The 23,775-nt window shown below is 36.3% G+C and overlaps 1 protein-coding gene across 1 annotated transcript in view; it reads right to left on the reverse strand.

Moving 5' to 3' along the window:
* RTN1 (reticulon 1) overlaps positions 1-23,775 on the reverse strand; it is a 310,482-nt gene that overhangs the window by 164,642 nt on the left and 122,065 nt on the right. Inside the window, exon 3 of the mRNA XM_043984702.1 lies at positions 15,876-16,667. Coding sequence (XP_043840637.1) covers positions 15,876-16,667 — 792 coding nt within the window. The remainder of the gene's footprint in view (positions 1-15,875; positions 16,668-23,775) is intronic.

A 23,775-nucleotide genomic window follows, 5' to 3' on the forward strand; every position in this document is an offset into this window, starting at 1 on the left:
AAGGTGACAAGCATAGGGAAGGGATCATTCTTGACCCCAGTGACAAGAAGAATTACTTCATCTTCAATTCCTTATGGGTCTGTTCCCATTATACTTATAAACCCGATGACAATAAAGACTGAGGAAATAATAGTCTGGAGGCAAACAACAGATTATCATGGTGGAAAGGGAGACTTTGGAAGAATTGGATGGAGCATATGTGATAAGTAACAGATTTATGCAAAGAGGGAAAAGATAAGTATTTGTTTTCTGGTTTATCGACTCATTTGCTTCTCTTCTGACAAAATCTTTCACTTCTCTGTTTTTGAATTTTAAAATCTCATTTTCTTTTCTCAGAGTCCCCCTGCTTCTCTAGAAAAAGTCTCCATTTTATTTTCCAAATTCTGTTACCTGTTTGTCTTCATTAATTCTGGTTGTGAGAGCGCTGATTTCTGACCTGAATTCCATCTTAATATCTTATTTTAAAAGCGTGGGAAGGGATTATGCAGTGGATTAACTTGGAGTAGAGAGATGGGGAAGAAAGAACTTTAGAAGCAGATTAACTGGAGGTGGAAAGGAAAAGATTGATAGAGATTCCTGGCTGGCTCCTAGATAGAAAGTTCAGAGATGCCAAGGACACAAATAAGAAATCACAAACCACGGAGTAGGATCAGAGTAAGAGCTAGGTAAGTGGACTGGTTTCTGAGAAACGAGCATCTTTTCATCAGATGGGGCTAATCATGCTTCTTCAAACCCCAATATAACTCATCTCACCTAGTGAAAACAATGATTGTACGGCTGATGAATCTAAACAAGGGAAGTAAAGACAGGGCCATGGGAAATCACTACTAATGTGTTCAACAAATCGAGGAAAACATGAAAAGAGTGGAAGGAATGCTGGATTTAAGAGTCAGAGGAAACCAAGTTTGAATCCTGACTATATTGGCTACCAGTGTTACCTTAGGCAAGTCACTTAACTTCTCTGGACCTCAGTTTCCTCATCTGTACCTGAGAACATTGCACAAGATTATCTCTAAGGTCCCTTCCAATTCTACATCTATGAACTATGGATGATGAAAATATCCTGCAAAATGGTCAGATTTATATGAAAATACTGGCATTTGGTAACACACAGTTATAAACTATTGTGAAAATTAGCGCATGAAGGATGGCTTGTGGGTGGGCCAGCTCCATTTATAACTTAAAATTGGAGCTTTAAATCAATATGTTCATGGTAGTGAACAATTTTTTTTATAAAAAAAGCAGTGAAAACTTCAGTATAAAGAATATTGTGTATGTGTTATCCTGGTAAGTATGTGTGCATATGTTCTGAAGAATGGTTGTATCACTTGTTGGAAAAATAAAATATGCTATGCATTGAAGTGGTAAGACCACTGGACAAGGAGTCAGGACCTGGGTTCATATTCCTCCTCTAATACTTATTAACTGTGTAGAGTGTATGGGGTGTTCAGGAGGACCAGCACCCTTAGTGTGAGGGCTTGCCAAGCCCTTTTCAGGGCTGCTCATCCACCTTTGGTGTCCATTTGTTTCACCCATCTCTCACCTGTGGCACCAAGAAACTCTGTCGTGTGCAGCAGCCACACCTTGTATACTACATCAGCAGATGGGCTGAGGTTGAGGGTAACTGAAAGGCCTCAAACCTGTCAGTGAGTTAGGGGGATGTTTACGCCAAGCATGGGAAGACTTTTCTTGGCAGAATGGGCAGATGAGAACACTCTGTTCCAAAGGCCATGAAGGCAATGGAAACAGCTCTTTGAGCTTGATCAGTCATTAAAGATACCAAGGTCATCCACTACATCCCAGAACATCTCCACTTGTTCTGATTGTTGTCTTGCCACTGAACTTTGATAATTCAGGAAGAGTGTGGGTGATGACCTTGTCCAACTCTGCCCCATTTAAATTTAATTCACAGGCAAGTCAGGACATCGCCCGTGATGTCATTTATCTTCTTTGAAAATGAAGGAAGGGGGGCAGCTAGGTGGCGCAGTGGATAAAGCACCGGCCCTGGATTTAGGAGTACCTGAGTTCAAATTCGGCCTCAGACACTTGACACTTACTAGCTGTGTGACCCTGGGCAAGTCACTTAACCCCAATTGCCCCGTAAAAAAAAAAAAAAAAAAGGAAGGAAGGGGAGCAGCTAGGTGGTACAGTGGATAGAGCACCGGCCCTGGAGTCAGGAGTACCTGAGTTCAAATCCGGCCTCAGACACTTAACACTTACTAGCTGTGTGACCCTGGGCAAGTCACTTAACCCCAATTGCCTCACTAAAAAAAAAAAAAAGAAAATGAAGGAAGGAGGGGGCAGCTAAGTGGCACAGTGGCTAAAGCACTGGCCCTGGATTCAGGAGACCTGAGTTCAAATCTGGCCTCAGATATTTGACACTTACTAGCTGTGTGACTCTGGGCAAGTCACTTAACCTTCATTGCCCTGCCCCCCCCAAAAAAAATGAAAGAAGGATAAACAGCTTAGCTATGTTGCCAAGCTATATGCAAAATCTTTTCTGGGTGTCATGCTCCACTAAACATAACCTTTGAGAACCCAGTTTTATGTCTAAGCCACAGTGTGGCATAAGAATAGGACTTTAGTGAGCGTATGAAAGAACTTGCCTAGATAATATATTCCATGTGTATTGATTTTAATCCAAATACCTTGACACCAAAAAAAAATGTGTCTCTACCTTTTTTTTGTTTAAAAATATAGTACTTGTGTGATCAGCAAGATGGTAGAGCAGCTGTTTTCCACAAATGTCTCCAAACTAAAAACCACCCAAAAAAAGTGAATATGAGCCAGTTATGGAGTAACAAAAGCTGAATCCACAGGATAAGAAGCCAAGAATACCACACAAGGTAAAAATCCCTCTCAAATAGCATTGGAAAAATATTTAAAGCACTCACTCATCATCCTTATTCCCAGCCTATACTGTTTGTCAAGTGCAGTCAGCACCTCTTTTTAAAAATAAGATATTAGGATGGAATTTAGGTCAGAAATCAGAACTCTCAAATCAGAATTAATGAAGACAAACAGGAAACTAAGAACATAGAATGGACTATTTTTCTGAACATAAAGGGGGTCCTAAAAAAAGAAAATGACAGATTTATAACTTTAAAAATACAGAAATGGCAGAAAATTTGGCAGAAGAAGAGCAAGAGTTGGTAAATCAGAAAACCTGAATATTGTACTGCAAAAATAGACAGACAAATACATAGACAGATCAATTAAAAACTTCCCCAGAACATTTGAATCCATACAATAATGTGCTGATCAGTAGAATACACAGATGGCTACCAGTGAAAAACCCCAAGCTTGAAAAGCCAAATCTGTAGTGGTTAGATTTCATAATTCCCATACTAACCAACTAATTTGTAAGCAACCAAGCGAAATGCCTTCAGTTATGAAGGAACATCATTTTGAACACAATGTCTTTCAAACATCCCAAGTACTTAATATATCCCAAAAATATTTCCCCCTCCCAAACTCACCCTTCTTTTGAATTTCCCCATTTCTGTTGAGGACACCATCATTTTTTCTCAGAAACCCAGGCTTTCAACCTCAAGGTCATCATCCTCAATACCATACTCTCACTTACCCATATACCTCATCATTTTCTAGATTGTCATTTCTACCTCCACAATATCTCTTACATCACTCACAATATCATTCATGTCAGTCTCCTCTCCTCTCACATAGCTACCACTTTAGTTAGTCATCCATCACTCAGACCACTGTAATAGTATTGGTATACTTGTCTTTAAACCACTAAAATCCATCCTCCATATTAATTGCCAAAGTGATTTTTTTTTCCTAAAGCACAATTCTCACTATGTGACCACCCTACTCAATTAGCTCCAGTGGTCTCCTATTAATAATTCTGGAATCAAATATAATTCCTGAGTTCGGCTCTTAAAACCCTTGATAACTTATCCCCAACCAGCCTTATTTACTCATCTCCATATTGATGGTAATCCAGACAAATTGGTCTTCTTAGTATTCTTCATACATGATTCTCCATATCTCTCCTCTGTTACTTTGTACTGGGTATCCTCTATGCCAGGAATATCTTTTCTCCTCACCGCCATCTTTTAGAATCCCTACTTTACTTCAATGATCACATCATCACCTTCTATATAATTCCTTTCCTCATTCCCTCTAGCAACAAATGTCTTCCCAAATCACTTTGTTATTTTGTATTTATTTTGTATATATCTATGTACAAATGGTCTCCCCTGACTAGACATTCCCTTATGCACAAGGATGTTTGACTCTTTGTCTCTGTACCCTCAATGCCTAATACAATTTCTAACATGTAGTATTTAATAATACTTGCTGATTTCTTGATTAAATAAACAAGATTACTCTCTAGAATCACAAATTGAAAAAAAAACAATGTAATGTTATTGCAAAATATAAAGGACCTTAACTTTGTAACACAAGGAAATAATAATGAAAAACAATTTAATCATCAGCAAACAATGGTGGGCTTTCAGCTAAAGAACGACATTTGAAACGTTCTTGAAAAAATTCCATATTATTGTGCTATAAGAAATGATGAGCAGGCAGATTTCACAAAGACCTAGAAAGACTTAAGTGGGATGATGTTGAGTAAAATGAGCAGAACCAGGAGGACATTGTATACAATAACACCGACATTGTGTGATGATTAGCTGGATAGATTTAGCTCTTCTCAATACAATGATCTGAGACAATTCAAAAGAACTCATGATGGAAAATATTCTCCAAATCCAGAAAAAGAACTGTGGGATCTGAATGAAGATTGAATCATACTATTTTTACTTTTTGAGTTGTTTTTTTTTTCTTTTCTGAGGTTTTTTCCTTTTGTTCTGATTCTTCTTTCACAACAAGGCTAATGTGGAAATATGATTAATGTGATTATATATATATATATATATATATATATATATATATATATATATAACCTATATCAGATTGCTTGCCATTTGGGGGAGCGGGGAGGGAAGAGACAATGAAACATACTTTACTCCTCTCAGTAGAGAATTAGGGGCCCAGGGGGATGAAATGCTGCAGACTTTATCATGAGGGAGAGAGAAAAATTTGGAACTCAAAATCTTGTAAAGATGAATGTTGAAAACTACCTTTACATGTAAGTGGAAAAAATAAAATACTATTAAGATAAAAAAATTAAATTAATTTTTTAAAAAAGAAAAAAAATCCAGTGATGAGTAAAACTTGTGAAAATGACAAATAATAAGAATACAAGAAAGATAATTAAGTAATTATCAGGAAAATATTAAGTAATGAAAACTTATTTCATGCTTACAAATCAATTAAAAAAGAACTAGACTCAGGTATAGAAGAAAAAACAATGAAGAAATATGAAGAGTAAAAAGTAGCTAAAATTGCAAAGAATTAAGACAATTTTAAAGAATCAGTAGGGAAGAGAGGAAAGATCAGTGAATGATCCACAGACCAAACACCATAGTCTCTTGTGAATCAAGATTTTTAGGGAACAAAAAACAGAGTGGGAGCTCTCTGGAGGAGAGAGAAAGGAAGCAAGTTAAAAGGGGGAATCTAGAGATAAAGTTTTATTTAGCTCCGAGATGAAGAGAAAATGGATAATTCCTATAATCTCTTACAAAATTAGGGGGTTGTAGAAGAGTATTCAGAATATTTATTAAGTTCTTGCTATATGCCAATAAGTAGATTAACTCAATGTAGAGGAAGAACTAGAATAAGTGGATTGGATCATGAGACATGCTCAAGAAGAGGAAACATAAGGGCACCACTGAAAAAAATTTCCATGGTGTCAAGACTGGGTATAGATCTATACCTGTGGTGAGAAATAGAAATATTGTGCTTTAAAAGTTTTATTATAAATTGTAAATTAATTTATATTTTAAAGTGATGCTTCATATTTTACATCACAATTATATATGTTCCTCCCTTTCACAACCCAATGACCCTTTCCCTTTAAGGAACGAGGCAAAAAAATCTTTGGGAAAACCAATCAACACGTTGAGCACATTTGACAATATATGAAATAATCCACCCTGTATTCTTGCTGCCTCTGCAATAAAGGAAGGAGATACATTTACTCAGCTCTTCTCTGAGTACAAGAATGGTTTATATAATTACATGGCATGTAGGCTCATTTTATTGTTCTCTTCATTGGTTTTACTGTAATGTTTGGGCATATTTTTCCTATTTCAGCCTGCTTTTCTCTGCATCAGTTCATATTCCTTCCCATGCTTCTATGAAGCCTTCATTTTTATTATTTCTTAATGTGCTGTACCACAATTTGTTTAGCCACTACCTAATTAATGGGATATCTTAGCTCATTTTGGTTGTGCCTGAACATTCCACTACACCTATGTAATTGATACTTAGTTTGTTCCATAGAAAACAGATTTAGCATTGCTTGCAATTATTATGCTTGATATTTGAATAATAGTAGCAGCTAGCATTTTATATATTGCTCTAAGGTTTGTGAAACACTGCAAAATATCACATTTTATCCTATAACAACCCTAGAAAATAGTTGCTATTATCCCCATTTAACAGATGATGAAACTGAGGCAGAAGTTAAGTGACTTGTCCAGGGCCACAATGCTAATGAGTGTCTGGGGCTTGATGTGAACTCACCTTCCTAAGTCCTGATCCAGTTCCCAACACACTGTACCACCTAGCTGCCTTTAATTTGCCACAGCTATTTAATGAAAAGAGCTGAGACTTGACCACACATTTGTCTGATTCCTAGATCAGTGTTCTTTCTCTTCTTTACAATGTTGCCTTCAAGTACCTAGCCAGAAGAATGAGAACACTTTTCATTCATATAGCTTAAATTTCACAGTTTAAGCAATCCAGTATAAGTAGCCAACCTCACTGCCCTACTTCTTCATAGCCCTACAAAATAGAGTTGTGTTCATGGAGAGATGTGCACAGTGGCAACACATTAATAAGCAATTATTTTCAGATATATGTTCATTGACCTTCCCATCTCATCTGTTATAATAGCATAGGTATCAAATCAAAAGGGTGGAAAGGAACTTGAGAAGTCAAACAACATGCTATATTATGTTTTCTCCACCTATGACCACAGGTACATAGCACTCACAGGAAAACAAAACAAAACATTTTTTAGGTTGTTTAAAAGGATTCACAATTACATGACCCTCTTGATCCTTTTCACTTGATAACTCTCCCAAAAGAAAAGAATTTTGCACCAGACATAGAACAATTATAACTGCGAACTCACAGGACACAGAAAAGGTAACCGAGACAAGGGAATTAATATTGGAGAACTCTAATTAAAGTGCTCACTTACCACTGACACCTCTTACCAGCATACAAGGGAGAGTGTCTGTGACACAATTTAGTCTCAGGTATGAGTCTGGGGCCCATCCTGGGATGCATTCCTCACCCCTTCCCAGATACATGAGAGGAGGGGAGAGGATGAAAACATCCTGCTTTCTGATTAGGACACTATCTTACTTTAGAGACTCTTAAAACTGCAGACATGGTTCCTAGAACACCAACCCACCTTTCCCTTTCCCACCTACAAAAAAATCAGAAGCTAAAATAAAAATCAGAAGCTGATTTAGCTCAGCTAAAGAAGGAAAAGAAAAACTAGGAGATGGAGGGAGTGTGGGTGGCTGGCTGGCGGGACCTGAAGAAATGGGAGCTGAAACTCAGATATGTCCTTCATGAGGTTACTCAGGGCAAGGCTGTAAATCATTGGACTCTGACAAGCCAATTTCAATGTGTATTCCCCAACAGAAAATGAAGAGTGAGAAAATAAATGATGGAATTTTTTTTCTAAACCAAAAAATTTCAAGAGAAGAATCCTTAATAAAAGCCAAAAGCAAAAGCAGATAAATCAATAAAGTGGATAATAATGCCAGAAGGAAGGATGAAGAACGAACTGTCAAAGAGAATACAAAACTCTTTAAAAAATACTACAAAAAAAGTGAATTAGAGTTTAATGAAACAGAATCCCTTAAATTTCCCCAAAGGTATAGAACAACACAAGAAACTCCAGACAAGTTCAAAAGAAAAGATTAAACCTATAAAAGAAAAAAATTAGGACCCTTAGGTTAAAAACTTAGATTTCTCATTGTGGAATTGTTAAAAGTTTCAATTAGTAGATTAGAAAAAATGAATGAATTATGAAGAGTCTCTTTAAAGATAATACAAGGAGATTAAAATATTTGGAAATCAAAAATACTGAAGTGGAGGAAAATCTGACAAAAGTGAAGCAAAGGCAATAACATTAAAACAACATATCAGGGGCAGCTAGGTGGTGCAGTGGATGGAGCACTAGTCCTGGATTCAGGAGAACCTGAGTTCAAATCTGGACTCAGACACTTGATACTTACTAGCTGTGTGATCCTGGGCAAGTCACTTAACCCCAATTGCCTCACCAAAAAAAAAAAAAAAGACAGTTTTTAAAAAACAACAACATATGAACACTATCAAAGCAATGCAATCAATCTTGAAAAAAGGATATGTAGAGGATCATGGGTATGGTAAAAGAACATAATAAATAAAAAACTTAAAGACCATAATTGAATTAATAATAAAAAGAAAACTTCTAAATACAAGAAATCAAGGCTTCAGTGGAGAGAATCCCTAAATTATCTCTAGAAAAAACCTTATGGTTCACATTCTAAGACTATATATGTATGTATATGTATATGTATATGTGTGTGTATATATATATATATATGCATATATATATATGCTTATAGGTAGCAATTTCAAAGACAACACATTTTTTCACATGGCCAGGAGAGAAAAATTAAGAATAAAGGAAATTATTAAACTAATATTATTACATAGCCACAAGAAATCACAAAAGAGAATGGAATGCTATATAGTAAACCACAATAGAGCTTGTTACAATCTAAAATGATATTTCCTGTGAACATGAGCCTAATCATAAGTCAACAATATGGACACTCAGCAAAATGGGTGAAATGTTCCTAAAAAGGAAAAAATGCAGACAAGAACATAATATTCAATTTTCAAACCCCAAACAGAAGCATAAAAAAGTAAACAAGGAACATACCAGGAAAGAATACACAATTTTAAAAAACCCACCTCATGTATGGAGATTATTTTTTAAGGGGGAATGATTATCCTATAGGGTTTTTAAAAAAGAACAGAGAAGGGTGATTAAAGAATTAAAACAAATTTTTTAAACATTCAGATGTAAGCAGAAACAGAAGAAGTGAAGGTGGTAAAACAGAACAAAAACATTATAGACTTAGACCTATGACACCCACCCATCTCACCCAGACATAGATTAAACAATGTGTTTTATGGAATAGAAATGAAATCTGTATGGCCCACAAATATGGAAAAAAGAGTTGGGGAACAGAAAAGAATTAATGATATGCCTCTCTCGATTCCATAGGTGAACAATGAAGGGATGACAAAACCTATAGTCTCTCAGAAAGAAGAGGAGTTGTTAGGAGATTTGGAGATGTTAGAAAAGGGAAAGATTGGGTATTGGCAACCAAATGCAGGGTGGAGGGAATATTAACCCAATGTGGAGAAAGGAATCATAAATGTAGAGCATGGAAATAATCACTTGTGATGGAAGATGGGGTCTTCATGATGGGCTTAATCTGAGAAAGTTGGTGCACTGGGAAGTCACTTTATTTCAAAGAATGCTGTGCCTCCATGGAAAACATTATGGATAAGGGATGTGTGAGTTGGCACCTAGAATGATAGGTAAACTTGGAATCAGATATAAGACGATATGAGCATTGGAAAGGAAAATGATCATGGAATGAGCAGGGGAGAAAATTTGACTACATGATTTGTGACATGCAGTCATTTCCATCATATAGAGATAATTCTATTCAGATAATAGAAAGGGAAATCCTTTTTGAAAGAACCCCCAAATGCATAGAACATCTGGGAATCAATCTACCAAGGTATATTTAATACCTATATAAATGCAATTGCAAAATTCTCCCTATAGATGAAAAGAACAACAAATAGAGGAATATTCTGTACTTATAGATGGACTTTAGCAATAAAAATGACAATACTATCCAAACTAACTTACAGATTTAGTTCTATTCTAACCAATCTACCAAAAGGATATTTTACCATGCTAGAAAAAATAATATTAATAAAATTTATTTGGAGGAACAAAAGTTGTAGAACATCAAAGGAAATAATGAACAAAAGTAGAAATGAAGGAAGAATAGCATTTCCTCAACTCAGTCAACATTAAAAAGCCATCACCATCAAATTTATTTGTTACTGGTTAAAAATAGCAAATTAGATCAAAGGAACACACCAGAGGAGGAAGAATCAGAAATAATCAAATTCAACAATCTAGCATTTCATAAACAAACAAAAAACAACCATAAATCACTCAGAAAAGAATTCTGTATTTGATAAGAATTGTTGGAAAACTGGAAAGCAGTCTGGCAGAAATTAGGTAGATACTGCAATTTATGCCATACTCTATAATACATTCAAAATTGATATATGACCCAAATATTAAAGATCATACCCCCAAAATAGAAGAGAACCAGATCAAATACCTTTCACAACTGTGTCAGAGGGTGATTTAAAAAAATAAAATGGATAATTTTTATTACATGAAATTAAAAAAGCTTCAGCTTGAGTAAAATTGATGCAACTAAGATAAAAAGGATAAAGATGAGTTGATGGGAAAATTTCTTTGTATATAATATCTCTGATAAGAAATTGTTTTCTATGATATATAGGACTAACACAAATACTTAATATTAAAAGCCATTCTGCAATATATAAAATTTGTAAATAAATGTTTCTCAAAGGAAAAATCACACAATATTATTGACCTATGAAAGAAAGTTCTAAATAACTAATAATAAGGGAAATACAATTTTTTAAAAAACCTCTGAGGTTTAGCAAAGTTGAAGAAACGTGGGGAGAGTTAATGTTGGAATTGTTGAAAAGACAGGTACACTAATGATTAGTTACAGGAGCTGTGAATTGGCATAACTCTTTTGGAAAGCAATTTGGAATTAGGCAAAGTGACAAAATTTCCATTCTTCTGTCCCAGAGATTTTGTTGCTAGGTATACATCCCAATGAGGCCAATGGGCCCTTCAAAAACAAGGATCCCACTTAGACTGAAATATTTAAAGTGCTTTTTGTAGGAGAAAAGAAATGGCAACAATATATCTGCCTACTGAATGCAGAATGATTAAACAAATTGTAGTGCATGAAAGCAATAGCTTTATACTGTGCTGTAAGAAATGATGAATGTATTAACTACAGAGAAACATGGGAAGACATATGAGCTGATGAAAAATGAATAATAATGAATAATAAGAACCAGTATACATGTAGTACTTAAAGATTTTCAAAACTTTTTTACATATATTGTTTGAACCAGGAAAACAATACATTCAATGCTACAACAGAATACATGAAAGGAACAGAAGCAGCAAAACAATTCCAAATTGAATGCTAAGAAATGATCATGACTAAGTTTGGTTAAACAGAAGAGATATGAGAAAGCACATTCTTCAAATCCCTCCTTACAGAGGTGGGAGACTATGAGTATGGATTAGCATCCATAATATCAAGCTTTTTTCATGTGTTGATTAGTTTTACTGAATTGTTTTTTTTCCTCTTTTTTATTCATTGTAATAAAGATTGGTTCTATGGAGGGGTAAGGAGAAAGAATCCCTGGGAAATATAAGATTTCAATAACATGCTATTTCAATAGGTTTTTTGTTTTGTTTTGTTGTTTCTGATTTGTTTGTTGTTTTGTTTTTTTTTTAGTTCAACTGAAACATCAGGTTTGGGGATGACTGGATTTCAAAAGAATCCTTAAGGGCAAAGTAAGAACAGTGGTTATTTTAGAAACTATATTTAGTCCGTTGAAAGGATTGCCTGATATATTTCTAACTTCTAAACTTGGTAACAGATGGTTCAGGCAATATTGGGGAACTTTCACAAAGTCTGAAGTGACACAGGCAGACTTTCTAAAATATCTTATGAAGTATTCTTATTCACAGTCACAGCTGTTATACCTTTCATCCTTTATCATATAGTTTCAGCTATTGGTTCAGGGTCTCTCCCTAATTTCTCCCCTACCTTATAGTATTTTAGGTCCTGAACCCACTATGTAGATAAGAGACATCATAAAATTTCATTATTACACTTTGTTGAAAATAAGTATAAGTGGGGCAGCTAGGTGGCACAGTGGATAGAGCACCAGCCCTGGATTCAGGAGGACCTGAGTTCAAATCCGGACTCAGACACTTAACACTTACTAGCTGTGTGATCCCGGGCAAGTCACTTAACCCCAGTTGCCCCGCAAATATATAGATATAGATATAGATATAGATATAGATATAGATATAGATATAGATATAGATATAGATATAGATATAGATATAGATATAGATATAGATATAGATATAGATACAGATATAGATACAGATACAGGTATAGATATAGATATAGATATAGATATAGATATAGATATAGATATAGATATAGATATAGATATAGATATAGATATAGATATAGATATAGATATAGATATAGATATAGATATAGATATAAAAGCTAACTTGTAATAATATCACAATATTATGCTCATCATACTCAGCCCCAGAACACAGCAAAGCCTCCCCAACTTAATCACTTGTAAAGCAGCAGTCGAATTTTTTGATCCCAGGACCCCTTTACCTTCTTCAGAAGTATTTAGGACCTCAAAGAACTAGTGGTTATGTGGGTCATATCTATTACTATGTACTATATTAGGAATTAAAAATCAACATTATACAGTATGTATTTACTTTGAAGTGATAATAATAAACCCACTATATTAACATAAGTAACATTTTTATGAAGAATAACGATCTTGGGGCAGCTAGGTGTCACAGTGGATAAAGCACTGGCCCTGGATTCAGGAGGACCTGAGTTCAAATATGGCCTCAGACACTTGATACTTACTAGCTGTGTGACCCTGGGCATGTCACTTAACCCTCATTGCCCTGCCCCTCCAAAAAAAGATAACAATCTCCCACAAAATAGTGAGAAGAATGACACTGTCTTACATAGTTTTGTAAATCTCCTTAACATCTGGTTTAATAGAAGACAATTGGATTCTTCTATCTGCTTCTGTATTTAACCTGTTGTACTATGTTGTTTTAGTTGAAGTAATTAAGAAAATTTGACCTCACCCAGATATGCAGTTTAAAAAGGAAGCATTTAATAGGCTAAACATATCTCAGTATTATTTCTAAAATAATTTTGACCTCAAGGATCCCCTGAAAGGGTCTCAGTGACCCCCAAGGGTCTGTGGACCATATTTTGAGAACCACTGCTATAGTAATATAAAACTGACCAAGCTAACCATCCACATTGAAAAACAAAGTGGATGAAGATGTGGTTTATCTCCTGCCACCACCATCTGTTGCCCAAACTATGATACACAGATGGGCATCAAGTAAGTTTGACAGTATATATTTTGGATAGGCATTGCTGTGCTCACAAATGATCAGGAAGAAGACGTGCTAGATCCATATTTGGGAAAGTGCCATGATTTCCATGAACTGTAATGACACATCTTCAATATTGACATTTTTCTAGTAATATTGCACTACAGGGGAAACTGAAGCTATAAAAAAATTTAAATGAATAAAAATTAATACTATCTAGCTTATAATTTATCTTCGATTACCATATTCTCTAAAGAATCAAAATTACAGGAGGCCCAAATGTTGGATAAAGATACACTGTCAGAGTTTGCAAGATACAACACATTGCCAATATTGACATGGCTTTGAGAAGCAAAAGTAAAAAAAAACATCATTAGGGACATATATGGCCAGAAAAGGAAGTTAGGCCAGCCATTCAATGAAAAAGAGAGCATATATTCTACACCGTTACTTCTGATAAATTAATAGGAGCACAGGTAGGCCTTTGGGTTGTTGGGTAGATTCCCTATGAAGGACATGGGCAAAAATTAGGAAATAAGACATGGAAAGGTTGTGAACTGTACCAGAACAGTACTGATACAGAGGAGATCACAGATCCATCTAAGAATCTGGGTAATGATATTAGTGTCAATAATGTTAATATAACAATAATATAGAGAGCTATGTACTCCATGAACTCAGTGAATAAGCATTAGTTAGGGGATTAGCTTTAGAAGTATGTTTTTATAATACTATTGTAAAATGTACACACATTCATTGTGGTTCACTCCAGGTTTTTTTTTCCCCTGTGGAGATTATCTTTAGTAAATTATTAATCCTAACCTGGCCTTTCTCCAGTTAGTGTGTGCTCAAAGAATAGAATCTAATTTTAGCATCAGCCTAATAAAAATGGAACTTAGTTGCCAATATCCCCTACATAATGCAGTCCAAGGTCAATGAGAAAGAATGCTTTTTCAGACTTTCCACTATCTGGTGTTACTTCATCATTTACTCAATCCATCAGTTAAGAAGAATTGATGATAACTGAAATCACACAATACCTCTGATCCAAAGAATTAATAGCTATGTTCACCCTGTCTTTTTATTACATTCTGCCAAAGGATTGCAGTTAATATTCCCTTATTTCAGAGTCTTATTTTGAAGAACCCAGAGGTTTATTTTCAAAGTGATTCAGCAAGTAAAAGTGGTTTTCTCATTTTTATAAGATGCTATCTAATTGCTAGTAACCTAAATGAAGTTAACACTGTGCCAGCATGAGTTTATATCCTTGAAATGATGACATCCAAGACGGCAAGACTTTACTCTAAAGAAATAAAAGAGCGGGCAGATGGATAGAGAAGGACATTGAGCCATTGTTATAGTATTTTGGTCTGCATTAAAATTTAACATGGGTTGGCATCCCAGTGCTATATGTAGGGAAGTCAACATCAGTATCCACCCCCCCCCTTTTTAACAAAAACGTCTTGGTCCATATTTGTTCATTTATAACTTTTTACTGCAACAACATGAAATTCAGGTGAGGTCCAGTAACTGACTCACATATACACAATGTCTGACAATAAAATCTCAAGGTCTTAATCAACCATGTCAATTTCTTTCACTTACATAATTGCTGTATATCTCTCACTATTCACTGATATTCAAAATCTTCACTCAAGGATCAATCAGTAAGATATCATATGGCAAAATTCAAACACTAATTTGTAAGCATCTTTGAAAATGAGGAAATCACTTGCAGATTATTTCAGAGGAAAGAAAGACTGATAAATTATTTTATCCTAGGGAAATAAGTTCTGGTGACAAACATTGATCCATCTTTCCTCAGAGCAGTGGGAACCCAAAACAGTAAGGCTCAATGGCTCTTTAAGTAAGAGAGAGGATGGAAAAAAGGAAATCTGAATGAGAAGGAAAATGCATTCATCCACTAGAGACTATTTGGTTGACAAAAAAGGAGAGGGGCTAACTCTGGGCACCACCTGTGAGCACCGCAGCCCTGTAATTATAAGGGGAAATTGTTACCATCCAGGATAGGAGGGGAAGAAGGAAAATTTAGAAGGAACTGGGAAGATAATGAGAAAACAGGAAATTCAGTCCTGGAGTAAAATACTAGAAAGGCTTTCAGAGCAGCTGAAGGAAGCTTACTCCATTCAGAGAAACTGAGAATGTGTACAAAACAACTCATTATTATGGATGGATGGGCTCTGCCAGCAGAGAAACCATTCAGAGCATTTGATTCAACCACCAAAATTCCAGCTGTGAATTCAAATCATTTTCTTCTTCATCTTCCCCTTCCTTGGGATTGTTTTCTGGTCAATTGTATAACCAATCTATTAATAAATACTGAGCCAGGGGAGATGGGAGGTGTATGAAGGAAAGGAAGGAAAAGGTACCCAAGCAAACCAATTTGACTCAATTATAAAAGCTTTGAAATTACCTTTTTGCTTATTTAAAAACAGCAGTGGGGGTGAGGACCAGATATTTTGCCCAGAGTCCTTTGGAGACCGATTACTCTGACAAACACCTGTCACATCAGCTGTTTTCTTCTGGGATAGTTTCCCCTTTAATTCTTCAGTTCTGCCTTCAGACATAGGGAGCTCAGTGCTGATTTGGGGAGGAACATAGGAGCATTTCAGGTACGAGGCTGACTCTGCCAGGTTTTGCCTATTCATTTTACTCTCCTTGGCACTGTTGTTCCCATCATATTTGGAAGCCCCAAGATTCTCTGTCCTGGAGCCATTTTCTTCCTTGATAATGTCCATAATTATGGGTTTCATCAAAGGAGAGTCCTGCTCCCTTTTGGGGCTTTCTTCAGAAGCAGAGGAAGCATCACAGGACTCAATGATGAGTTCGCTGTCCAGTTCAGCTTCTCGTTCCTCCCTCAGGATACTATACTGTATGGAAGGAGAGGCAGGAGATGGTGGAGGACCACTGATATGGCTAAAACTCATGTAGCTGGACTGCAACACCTCTTCTGCAGCCAGAGGATCTTCAGAGACAAGCTCTATCTCTGAATCACCAGATTCAGCGCTGCTAGCTTCATGGTCCAAGGGGCATGGAGCAGCTGGTGGTCCAGATTTGTTTGGAGGCTCTGGTTTATCAGGAACCTGTCCCACTGCCTGTGGACTTTCAGTGCTTTCCAAAGATAATCCCTTTGCTTCCTTGATGGCACTGATAAGCTCATCTTCTGAGAAGCTGCCTTTACCTTGGGACTCTGAGCCAGATGGTTCTGTTATTACACAAAAAGAGAAAGAGACAGGGAAGGCACACACACATACACAGAAAGACAGACAGAAGAAACAAAATTCCATTAGAGAAGGTGCTTTATCATTTCTTCAGAAACACAAAATGTTGTAGGCAAAAATCTAGGTTGTTTCTAAGGTTAGGCACAGAGACAGGCCACCTGGACTGAAAAGCTAATTACTTTTATGGTCCAATTATTAAGGTTGTATCTCTAAAGCAGGGCTTCTTTAAACTTTTTCTGTTCGTGACCCCTTTTCGCCCCAGAATTTTTTATGTGACTCTGGGTATATAGGTATATAAAATAGGCACATATAACCTTTTATTGCTGCCAATTTTTTTCAACCCCCACTCTCAGTTACTCGACCCTGTATGGAGTCACAACCCACAGTTTAAGAAGCTAGGCTCTCAAGGCAACTAACTTAAAAAATAAAACAGGGGCAGCTAGGTGGCACAGTGGATAGAGCACCAGCCCTGGATTCAGGAGGTCCTGAGTTCAAATCTGGCCTCAGACACTTTACACTTACTAGCTGTGTGACCCTAGGCAAGTCACTTAACCCCAATTGCCTCACCAAAAAACAAACAAACCTGCTATTAATGATTTCTTACAAAGAAACCCTTACTTTTGTGTGTTTTAATGAAGCACATGAAATCTAAAAGTCAGAGATTTACCATGTAATATCTCTCTTTGGAGAAAATATTTTAACACCAATGCTGCAGTTTTGCTTAGCAATACAACCTGTCATTCATAGCCATCTCAATTTACCACTATCAATATAAAAATAAAAGTGAACTATTTTTCTTTTTTAGTTAATCTGACTTTTGTATCCTCCTCTCCTCAAAAAAAGGGCAATTTTATTTTGTCATAGGGATGGAAAAGTCCTCTGAGATCACTCAATCCAATTCCTTCATTTTGCTGATGAGGAAACTGAGTCTGAGAGAGGTGAATTTACTTGTCCAGCAACACATAGGGGGTAAATAGCAGAGGCAGGATACAAACCTAGATCCTCTGACATCTGGCTATTTGTCAATTCTGGCTTTCAGGTTCAAGAGTGTTTTTATAGATATTAAGAGGAAGAAAATGGTGCCTTGAAAATTTTCTTTTTGTTCAAACCAGTATAGGAAAGTATTATATAGAAACTCCTACCACATTAAAGAAATATGCAAAATTGTGTAAAATAATAGCACTCTTCTCACTGATTTTTTCACATGTATTCAAATCAGTATAGGAAAGTATGGTGTAGAAAATCCCACCACTGACTCAGATCAGTAACTTTTCTGTTACTATAGTTACTGTAACTTAAATTGTAACTCTAAGTTACTGTAACTTAGTCTCAGAGAATTGTATGGGGGCACAGAGGGGTTAGGTAACACGTACACAGTCACAAATTCTGCATTCAAGTCACATTTGAACTAAGTTATTCCTGATTCTAAGGTCAACTCTTCATTCCCTACTCTACACTGTCTCTTGTCCTGCACAGAGTGTATGTAAAAAAAATTCATCAAACTGAATGTAATTATTGCTCTTTTCTAGTACTGTAAGATGCAATTATCTGGGGCAACAAGAATGAAAGAATTGTACTATTTTCATAAATCAGGCCAGGTCACTGGACAGAATTTCTATTGCTAATCTTTTTCTTACATTTGCAAGCTCTTACATGTGAAAAATGAAAAGTATCCCCACAAAATGAATTATTTGGCTGCTCTCTAGGAGGTAACCCAACTCAGATCTTGATGAAGGATATCCAAAACCTTTATGAGAAATCCTAGAATCCTTAGATGAAGTTACCCTATGACAACCCTAATGTGTTTGCGGGCACAGAGATGGCTCTGCAAGGCTTTGTTTCAGAGCACATTCAAGCAGAGATCATAGATTTAGAGATGCAAGGGACTTTGGAGGTCATAGAATATAACCAAGTCCCTCATTTCACAGATAAGAAAAGTCAGGTTGTGATTTGCCCAAGGCCATAGAGATCATAAGGGGCAGAGATAGGATTTGAACCCAGGTCCTTTGACTCCATATCCATCATTCTATCATACCATCCTAAATTCTCTAAATGCTGTGTTATTGAATACTTTTCTTTCTTTTTTTTCAAAGTATGAAGATTAGTATAAGGAGTTAGTGGGCTGAAGTAGAAAGGATAGAAGTATCTCATGTGTGTGATGTTGGGGTGTTGACAGTAAATTTCTAGTGGTGGAGGGAGAAGATGAGACCTAGTTTGTAAAATGTTTTACAAATATTATCTCATTTAATCCTCACAACAGCTCTGAGAGGTAGGTACTATTATTATCCTCATCTAACACATGAGGAAACTGACGTAGAAGTGAAATGACTTACTTAGGGTTACAAAGCCAGCAAATGCTTAGGCTGGATTCAAACTCAGGTCTTCCAGCATTCAATTCACAGTGCCATCCAGCTGCCTCTCTCAAAATTATCAATAAATCCCAGTCTACTTGTTGGAAACCTCTACTTAAAGGGTAGGGGATCTTTCACACTTTGCCCAGACCCATGATTGCATCATTACCATATTGGGAGTTTCCACACACTTGGAATAAAGGATTCTAAATAATTCCTTAATCTCTTAGAAAATATGACATTCAATATGGGTTTCAGTTTCTTCACCTATAATATGAGGGTATTGGACTACATGACCTTTAAAAGTCATTCCAGCTCTAAATTCTATGTATAGAGGCAACATAATTTAAAGCTGCAATTCTCCAAGTGTGGTCCTGGGCCCTCTGAGCATCATGGCAAACCTTTCAAGAGATCCAAAAGGACAAAACACTTTTCATTATTCTAAGATGTTATTTACCTATTAAAATATTAAAATATTTCTTCCTCAGGGTAGCTAGGTGGCACAGTGGATAGAGCACTGGCTCTGGACCTGAGTTCAAGTCTGCCCTCAAACACTTAACACTTACCAGCTGTGTGACCCTGGGCAAGTCACTTAACCCCAATTGCCTCACCAAAAAAAACCTATTTCTTCCTCTACCAACTACTTATCTGTGCATTTCTGGCTTTTCTTCACAAACTTCAATAAAACAACATAGTACAACATATGGAATGCAGAAGCAGATAGGAGAATCCAGTTGTTTTCTAAGAAGCCCAACATTAAAGAAATCTGTAAACTTCTGTAAAACAATAGCACTCTTCTCACTAATTTTTGTTTGCTTGTTTTGGAAAATATTTTGTTGTTGTTGAATCTCTATGACCTCATTTGGGATTTTCTTGGCAAAGATACTGAAATGGTCTGCCATTCCTTTTCCAGCTTTTCTTTTAAACAGATGAGAAACTGAGGCAAACAGGCTTGACTTGCCCAGGGTCAAACAGCTAGTAAGTGTTTTAGGTTGAATTTGAACTCAAGTCCTCCTGACTCCAGGACCAGCACTGTGCCACCTAGCTACCTATTTGGAAAATGCATTTTTTCATGATATTTTATTATTTCTGTTAATACATAAAGGATTTATTAGTTATTTTTAATGAATTAATACATTCATGTACTTAGAATTTGTTTTAATTTCTAATATGTAAGTATCATAGATTGTAGTCATATAACTAAAGTTCTTTAACATCCCCAATAATTTTTTAAGAGTGCAAAGAGTTTCTCAGATCAAAAAGGTTGATAAACATTGTTTAGTAGAAAGAACATTCACACTGTGTTTGGATCTGCAAGATCTACATTTGGTTCTAGCTCTACTACTTACTTCCTGTGTGGTCTTAGCTAACTTATTTCATATCTCCAGATCTCAGTTTCCTCATATGTCCTATCCTATAATTGGAATGTTTCTTTACCAAAATTGTTGTTTGTCCTTCTTTCTGGAAGAGGACCATGACATCAGGAGATGATATCGTGACTTGCAGTGAATTGGATTTAAGTAAGGCAGGGCTGTGCAAAGTCAAAAGCCTTACTCTCTCCTCCAGAGCCATCTGATTCCAGTGGCAAAATAAATATAAATAAGGACAACTAGGAGATGATCCCAGATATTTGAAGTAATCAAGGTTAAGTGACTTGCCCAGGGTCACACAGCTAGTAAGTGTCAAGTGTCTGAGGCCACATTTGAACTCAAGTCCTCCTAACTCCAGGGCCAGTGCTCTATCCATTGAGCCACCTAGCTGCCCCACCAAAATAGCATAACCCACATAGGAAGTTCTTGTTATGTTAGATTGTGTATACCTACCTTTCCTATGTAACTTCAAACACTATGGCAGTTATGATTTTTTTTTTAATTTCAGGAGGGATGAATGGGACAAGAGTAGGGAACAGTGCAAATTAAGAAATACTCATTTCTCTATACAAAGACTTATTTGCTTTTTTTTTAGTTTCAAGTTTTGAAAAGATTCATATGATAAGCCTAAGGTTTCCTCTGACATGTCTGCATTAGGAGAGGTATAATTAGTGTATAATTCCATGGAAGTTAGAAAAAGAATTGTAGAGGAGATTTCTCTTGAGGCTTTGGTTGTAGTAGGCAATGCTGAGGTCCCTTCCAACTATGAGAGCCCATGGGCAATGCTACTAGGCTAAGTTCAAGTATCTTAGCATGTGATTTTTCAATGTTTCCCTTGATTTCTAGTTTTTTTCTGTTATCCAGTTACTAGCTGTGTGACCCTGGGCAAGTCACTAAACTCCAATTGCCTCAAACATCCAGAGCCATTTCCAGTCATCCTGATATATAACCATATCCATATCCACAACCACATTCACATCCATATACATCCATATATATGTACATACACATGTACATATATACATACACAAACACACACATATATGTATATGTGTGTGTCTGTCTATCTATCTATCATCTATCTATCTATCTATCTATCTATCTATCTATCTATCTATCTATCTATCTATCTATCTATCTATCTCTCCACTAGACCAAGATGATTCTGGAGGAGAGAGTGAGACTGGTGCCTTCGTATAGCCCTGCCTCACTTAAGTCCAATTCACTGCAAGAAATGACATCATCTCTCCTATGTCATGGTCCTCTTTGAGAGCAACAATAATAACTAACTACAGTGTCTCTAGGAGTGCTATGCTGGAGTCGGTTCCAACAGGAGAGAGCCAAATGTTAACATTTCAACCATGTTAACATTTGCCATGGAAATTGGTCCAAAACAGGGCTTGCTTTATTGTTTTGTTGATTGTCTAGACTTATGGAGTGCTGGACAAAATGTTAATAATGAAGATTAAAATAAAAAGTGTGGGGAAAATACTTTTTTTTGGAGACTGGTTATTAAACATTTACCAACACATCCCAGAATTTTATTTCTCTGCTAGATTGATTGCAAGCTACAGGAGGTCAACATGCCTCCCACAGCACAGTGCCCCACACTTAATAAATCTGTAATGAGTGATCTAATGCTTAATAATGAACTATTAGTAAAATAAATCATGAGAGAAGCTCGACTATATAAGAGATTGCCTCTGAGGTCCCTTCTAATTCTAGAGCTAAGACCCTATGACCCTAATAAATGAAAACTTGAATAAGAAGACATTTGAGGAGAGGACATAGAGGCAAATAAACATAGATTAATGCAGAGTAAAAGGAGAAGAAAATGTAATTATTGGGGACATCATTTCTGGAAGAGTTTATGCCACGTGAACCATCTGATTGGATCCACAAATGCTTTGTTGTAATGAATCAGTTGGTACAAGTATAGCTTTTATTCTGAAAAGAGATTAGTGAAAATCTCAAATGCCTCAGATGGGAAAACTGATGATACTTCTCAATCTTTTTTAAAAATTCAATTCAATTTAAAAATTATAAATGAAAAGAAGATTTTTGTGGGTGTTTTCATTCTTTACAAAAACTTCTTGTCTGATCAGGACTAAGAGAACAAAAATAAACAAACATAGTTATGGGAACCTACATTTTCCTCCAGGAACAATTGAGAAAAAAAGAGAAAATGGATGCACAAACTGTATCTACTGGGTTTTGTTTCAGAGTCTAGCCACCTTTACCAGACAGGCTGTCAGTTTCCATAATTCTAAGGCATTAGGCAGGGTTTCCACAAATGAGAGGCCACCAATGCTCCCTGTCCCAATGCTGAAATGAAAAATTGATGTATTACTCCATAGGTCCCCTAATGCACCCTTTGGGATAGTCTGTCTGTCTGTCTCTCTATCCCTCTGTCTCTGTCTCTTTCCAACTCTTTCTCTGTCTCTTTCTGTGTGTGTCTATGTGTGTGTGTCTCTCTCATGCTGACCTAGCATTCCTAGTTCTTGCTCTAAAAACAGTATCAGATCCTGTGAGATCCTTCCCAATTAAGCCCTATCTATAGAATGCTCTGACACAGTATGCAGGAACTAATCAGCAAGGGAGCCAAGCAGTAGAGGTACCACTGCTTCCCAAATTATGCCACATTTTAAGAAAACAACACCATAATGGGCATAGCACTGTGCTGATTCTGGGGGGCGGGGCAAGAAGTATAAGGCACAGTTCTTGTTCTCAAGGAGTTTGCAGTCTCATAGAGGAGATTAGAGAAGTACACAAGTAATCAAATATAAACACTACATCAGTGTTTGAAGTGATAGAGGAATTCAAAAGAGGAAAAGAATACTTTTGGAAAATATTTAGAAAAGCTTAGGAAGGAGCGAATGAAACAAGAATTTATTAAGCACCTACTATGTGCAAGATACTGTGCTAAACATCTTACAAATATCCCATTTGATCCTCACAGTCTTGGGAAATATTATTATCGCCATTTTACAGATGAGGAAATGAAGTCAGAAAGAAGGTAAGTGACTTGTCCAGGGTCACATTGCTAGTAATTGTCAAAGATTAGATTTGGACTTAGGTTGTTTTGTCTCCTGGTCCATCACTCTGCACCACACCTAAGAGGAGAGAGTTTGAAGTGAACCTAAAATGCCAGGATAAGAAGAGTAGACTTTACTGAATTTTTTTTAAAAAGTAGTCACTGAAGATTTTTGAGCAAAAGGATAACATGTTCCCTGAATTTCAGTTTGACTCTCTAAGGAAATACAGTTCAACCCACGCCTGAATTAGAATTCCCTCTACTTTTGTTGTCGTTCAGTCATTTTCAGTAGTATCCAACTCTTCATGACCCCATTTGGAGATTTTTGGCAGAGGTA

This window comes from Dromiciops gliroides, chromosome 2, assembly GCF_019393635.1.
Source record: "Dromiciops gliroides isolate mDroGli1 chromosome 2, mDroGli1.pri, whole genome shotgun sequence".
Lineage (NCBI taxonomy): Eukaryota > Metazoa > Chordata > Mammalia > Microbiotheria > Microbiotheriidae > Dromiciops > Dromiciops gliroides.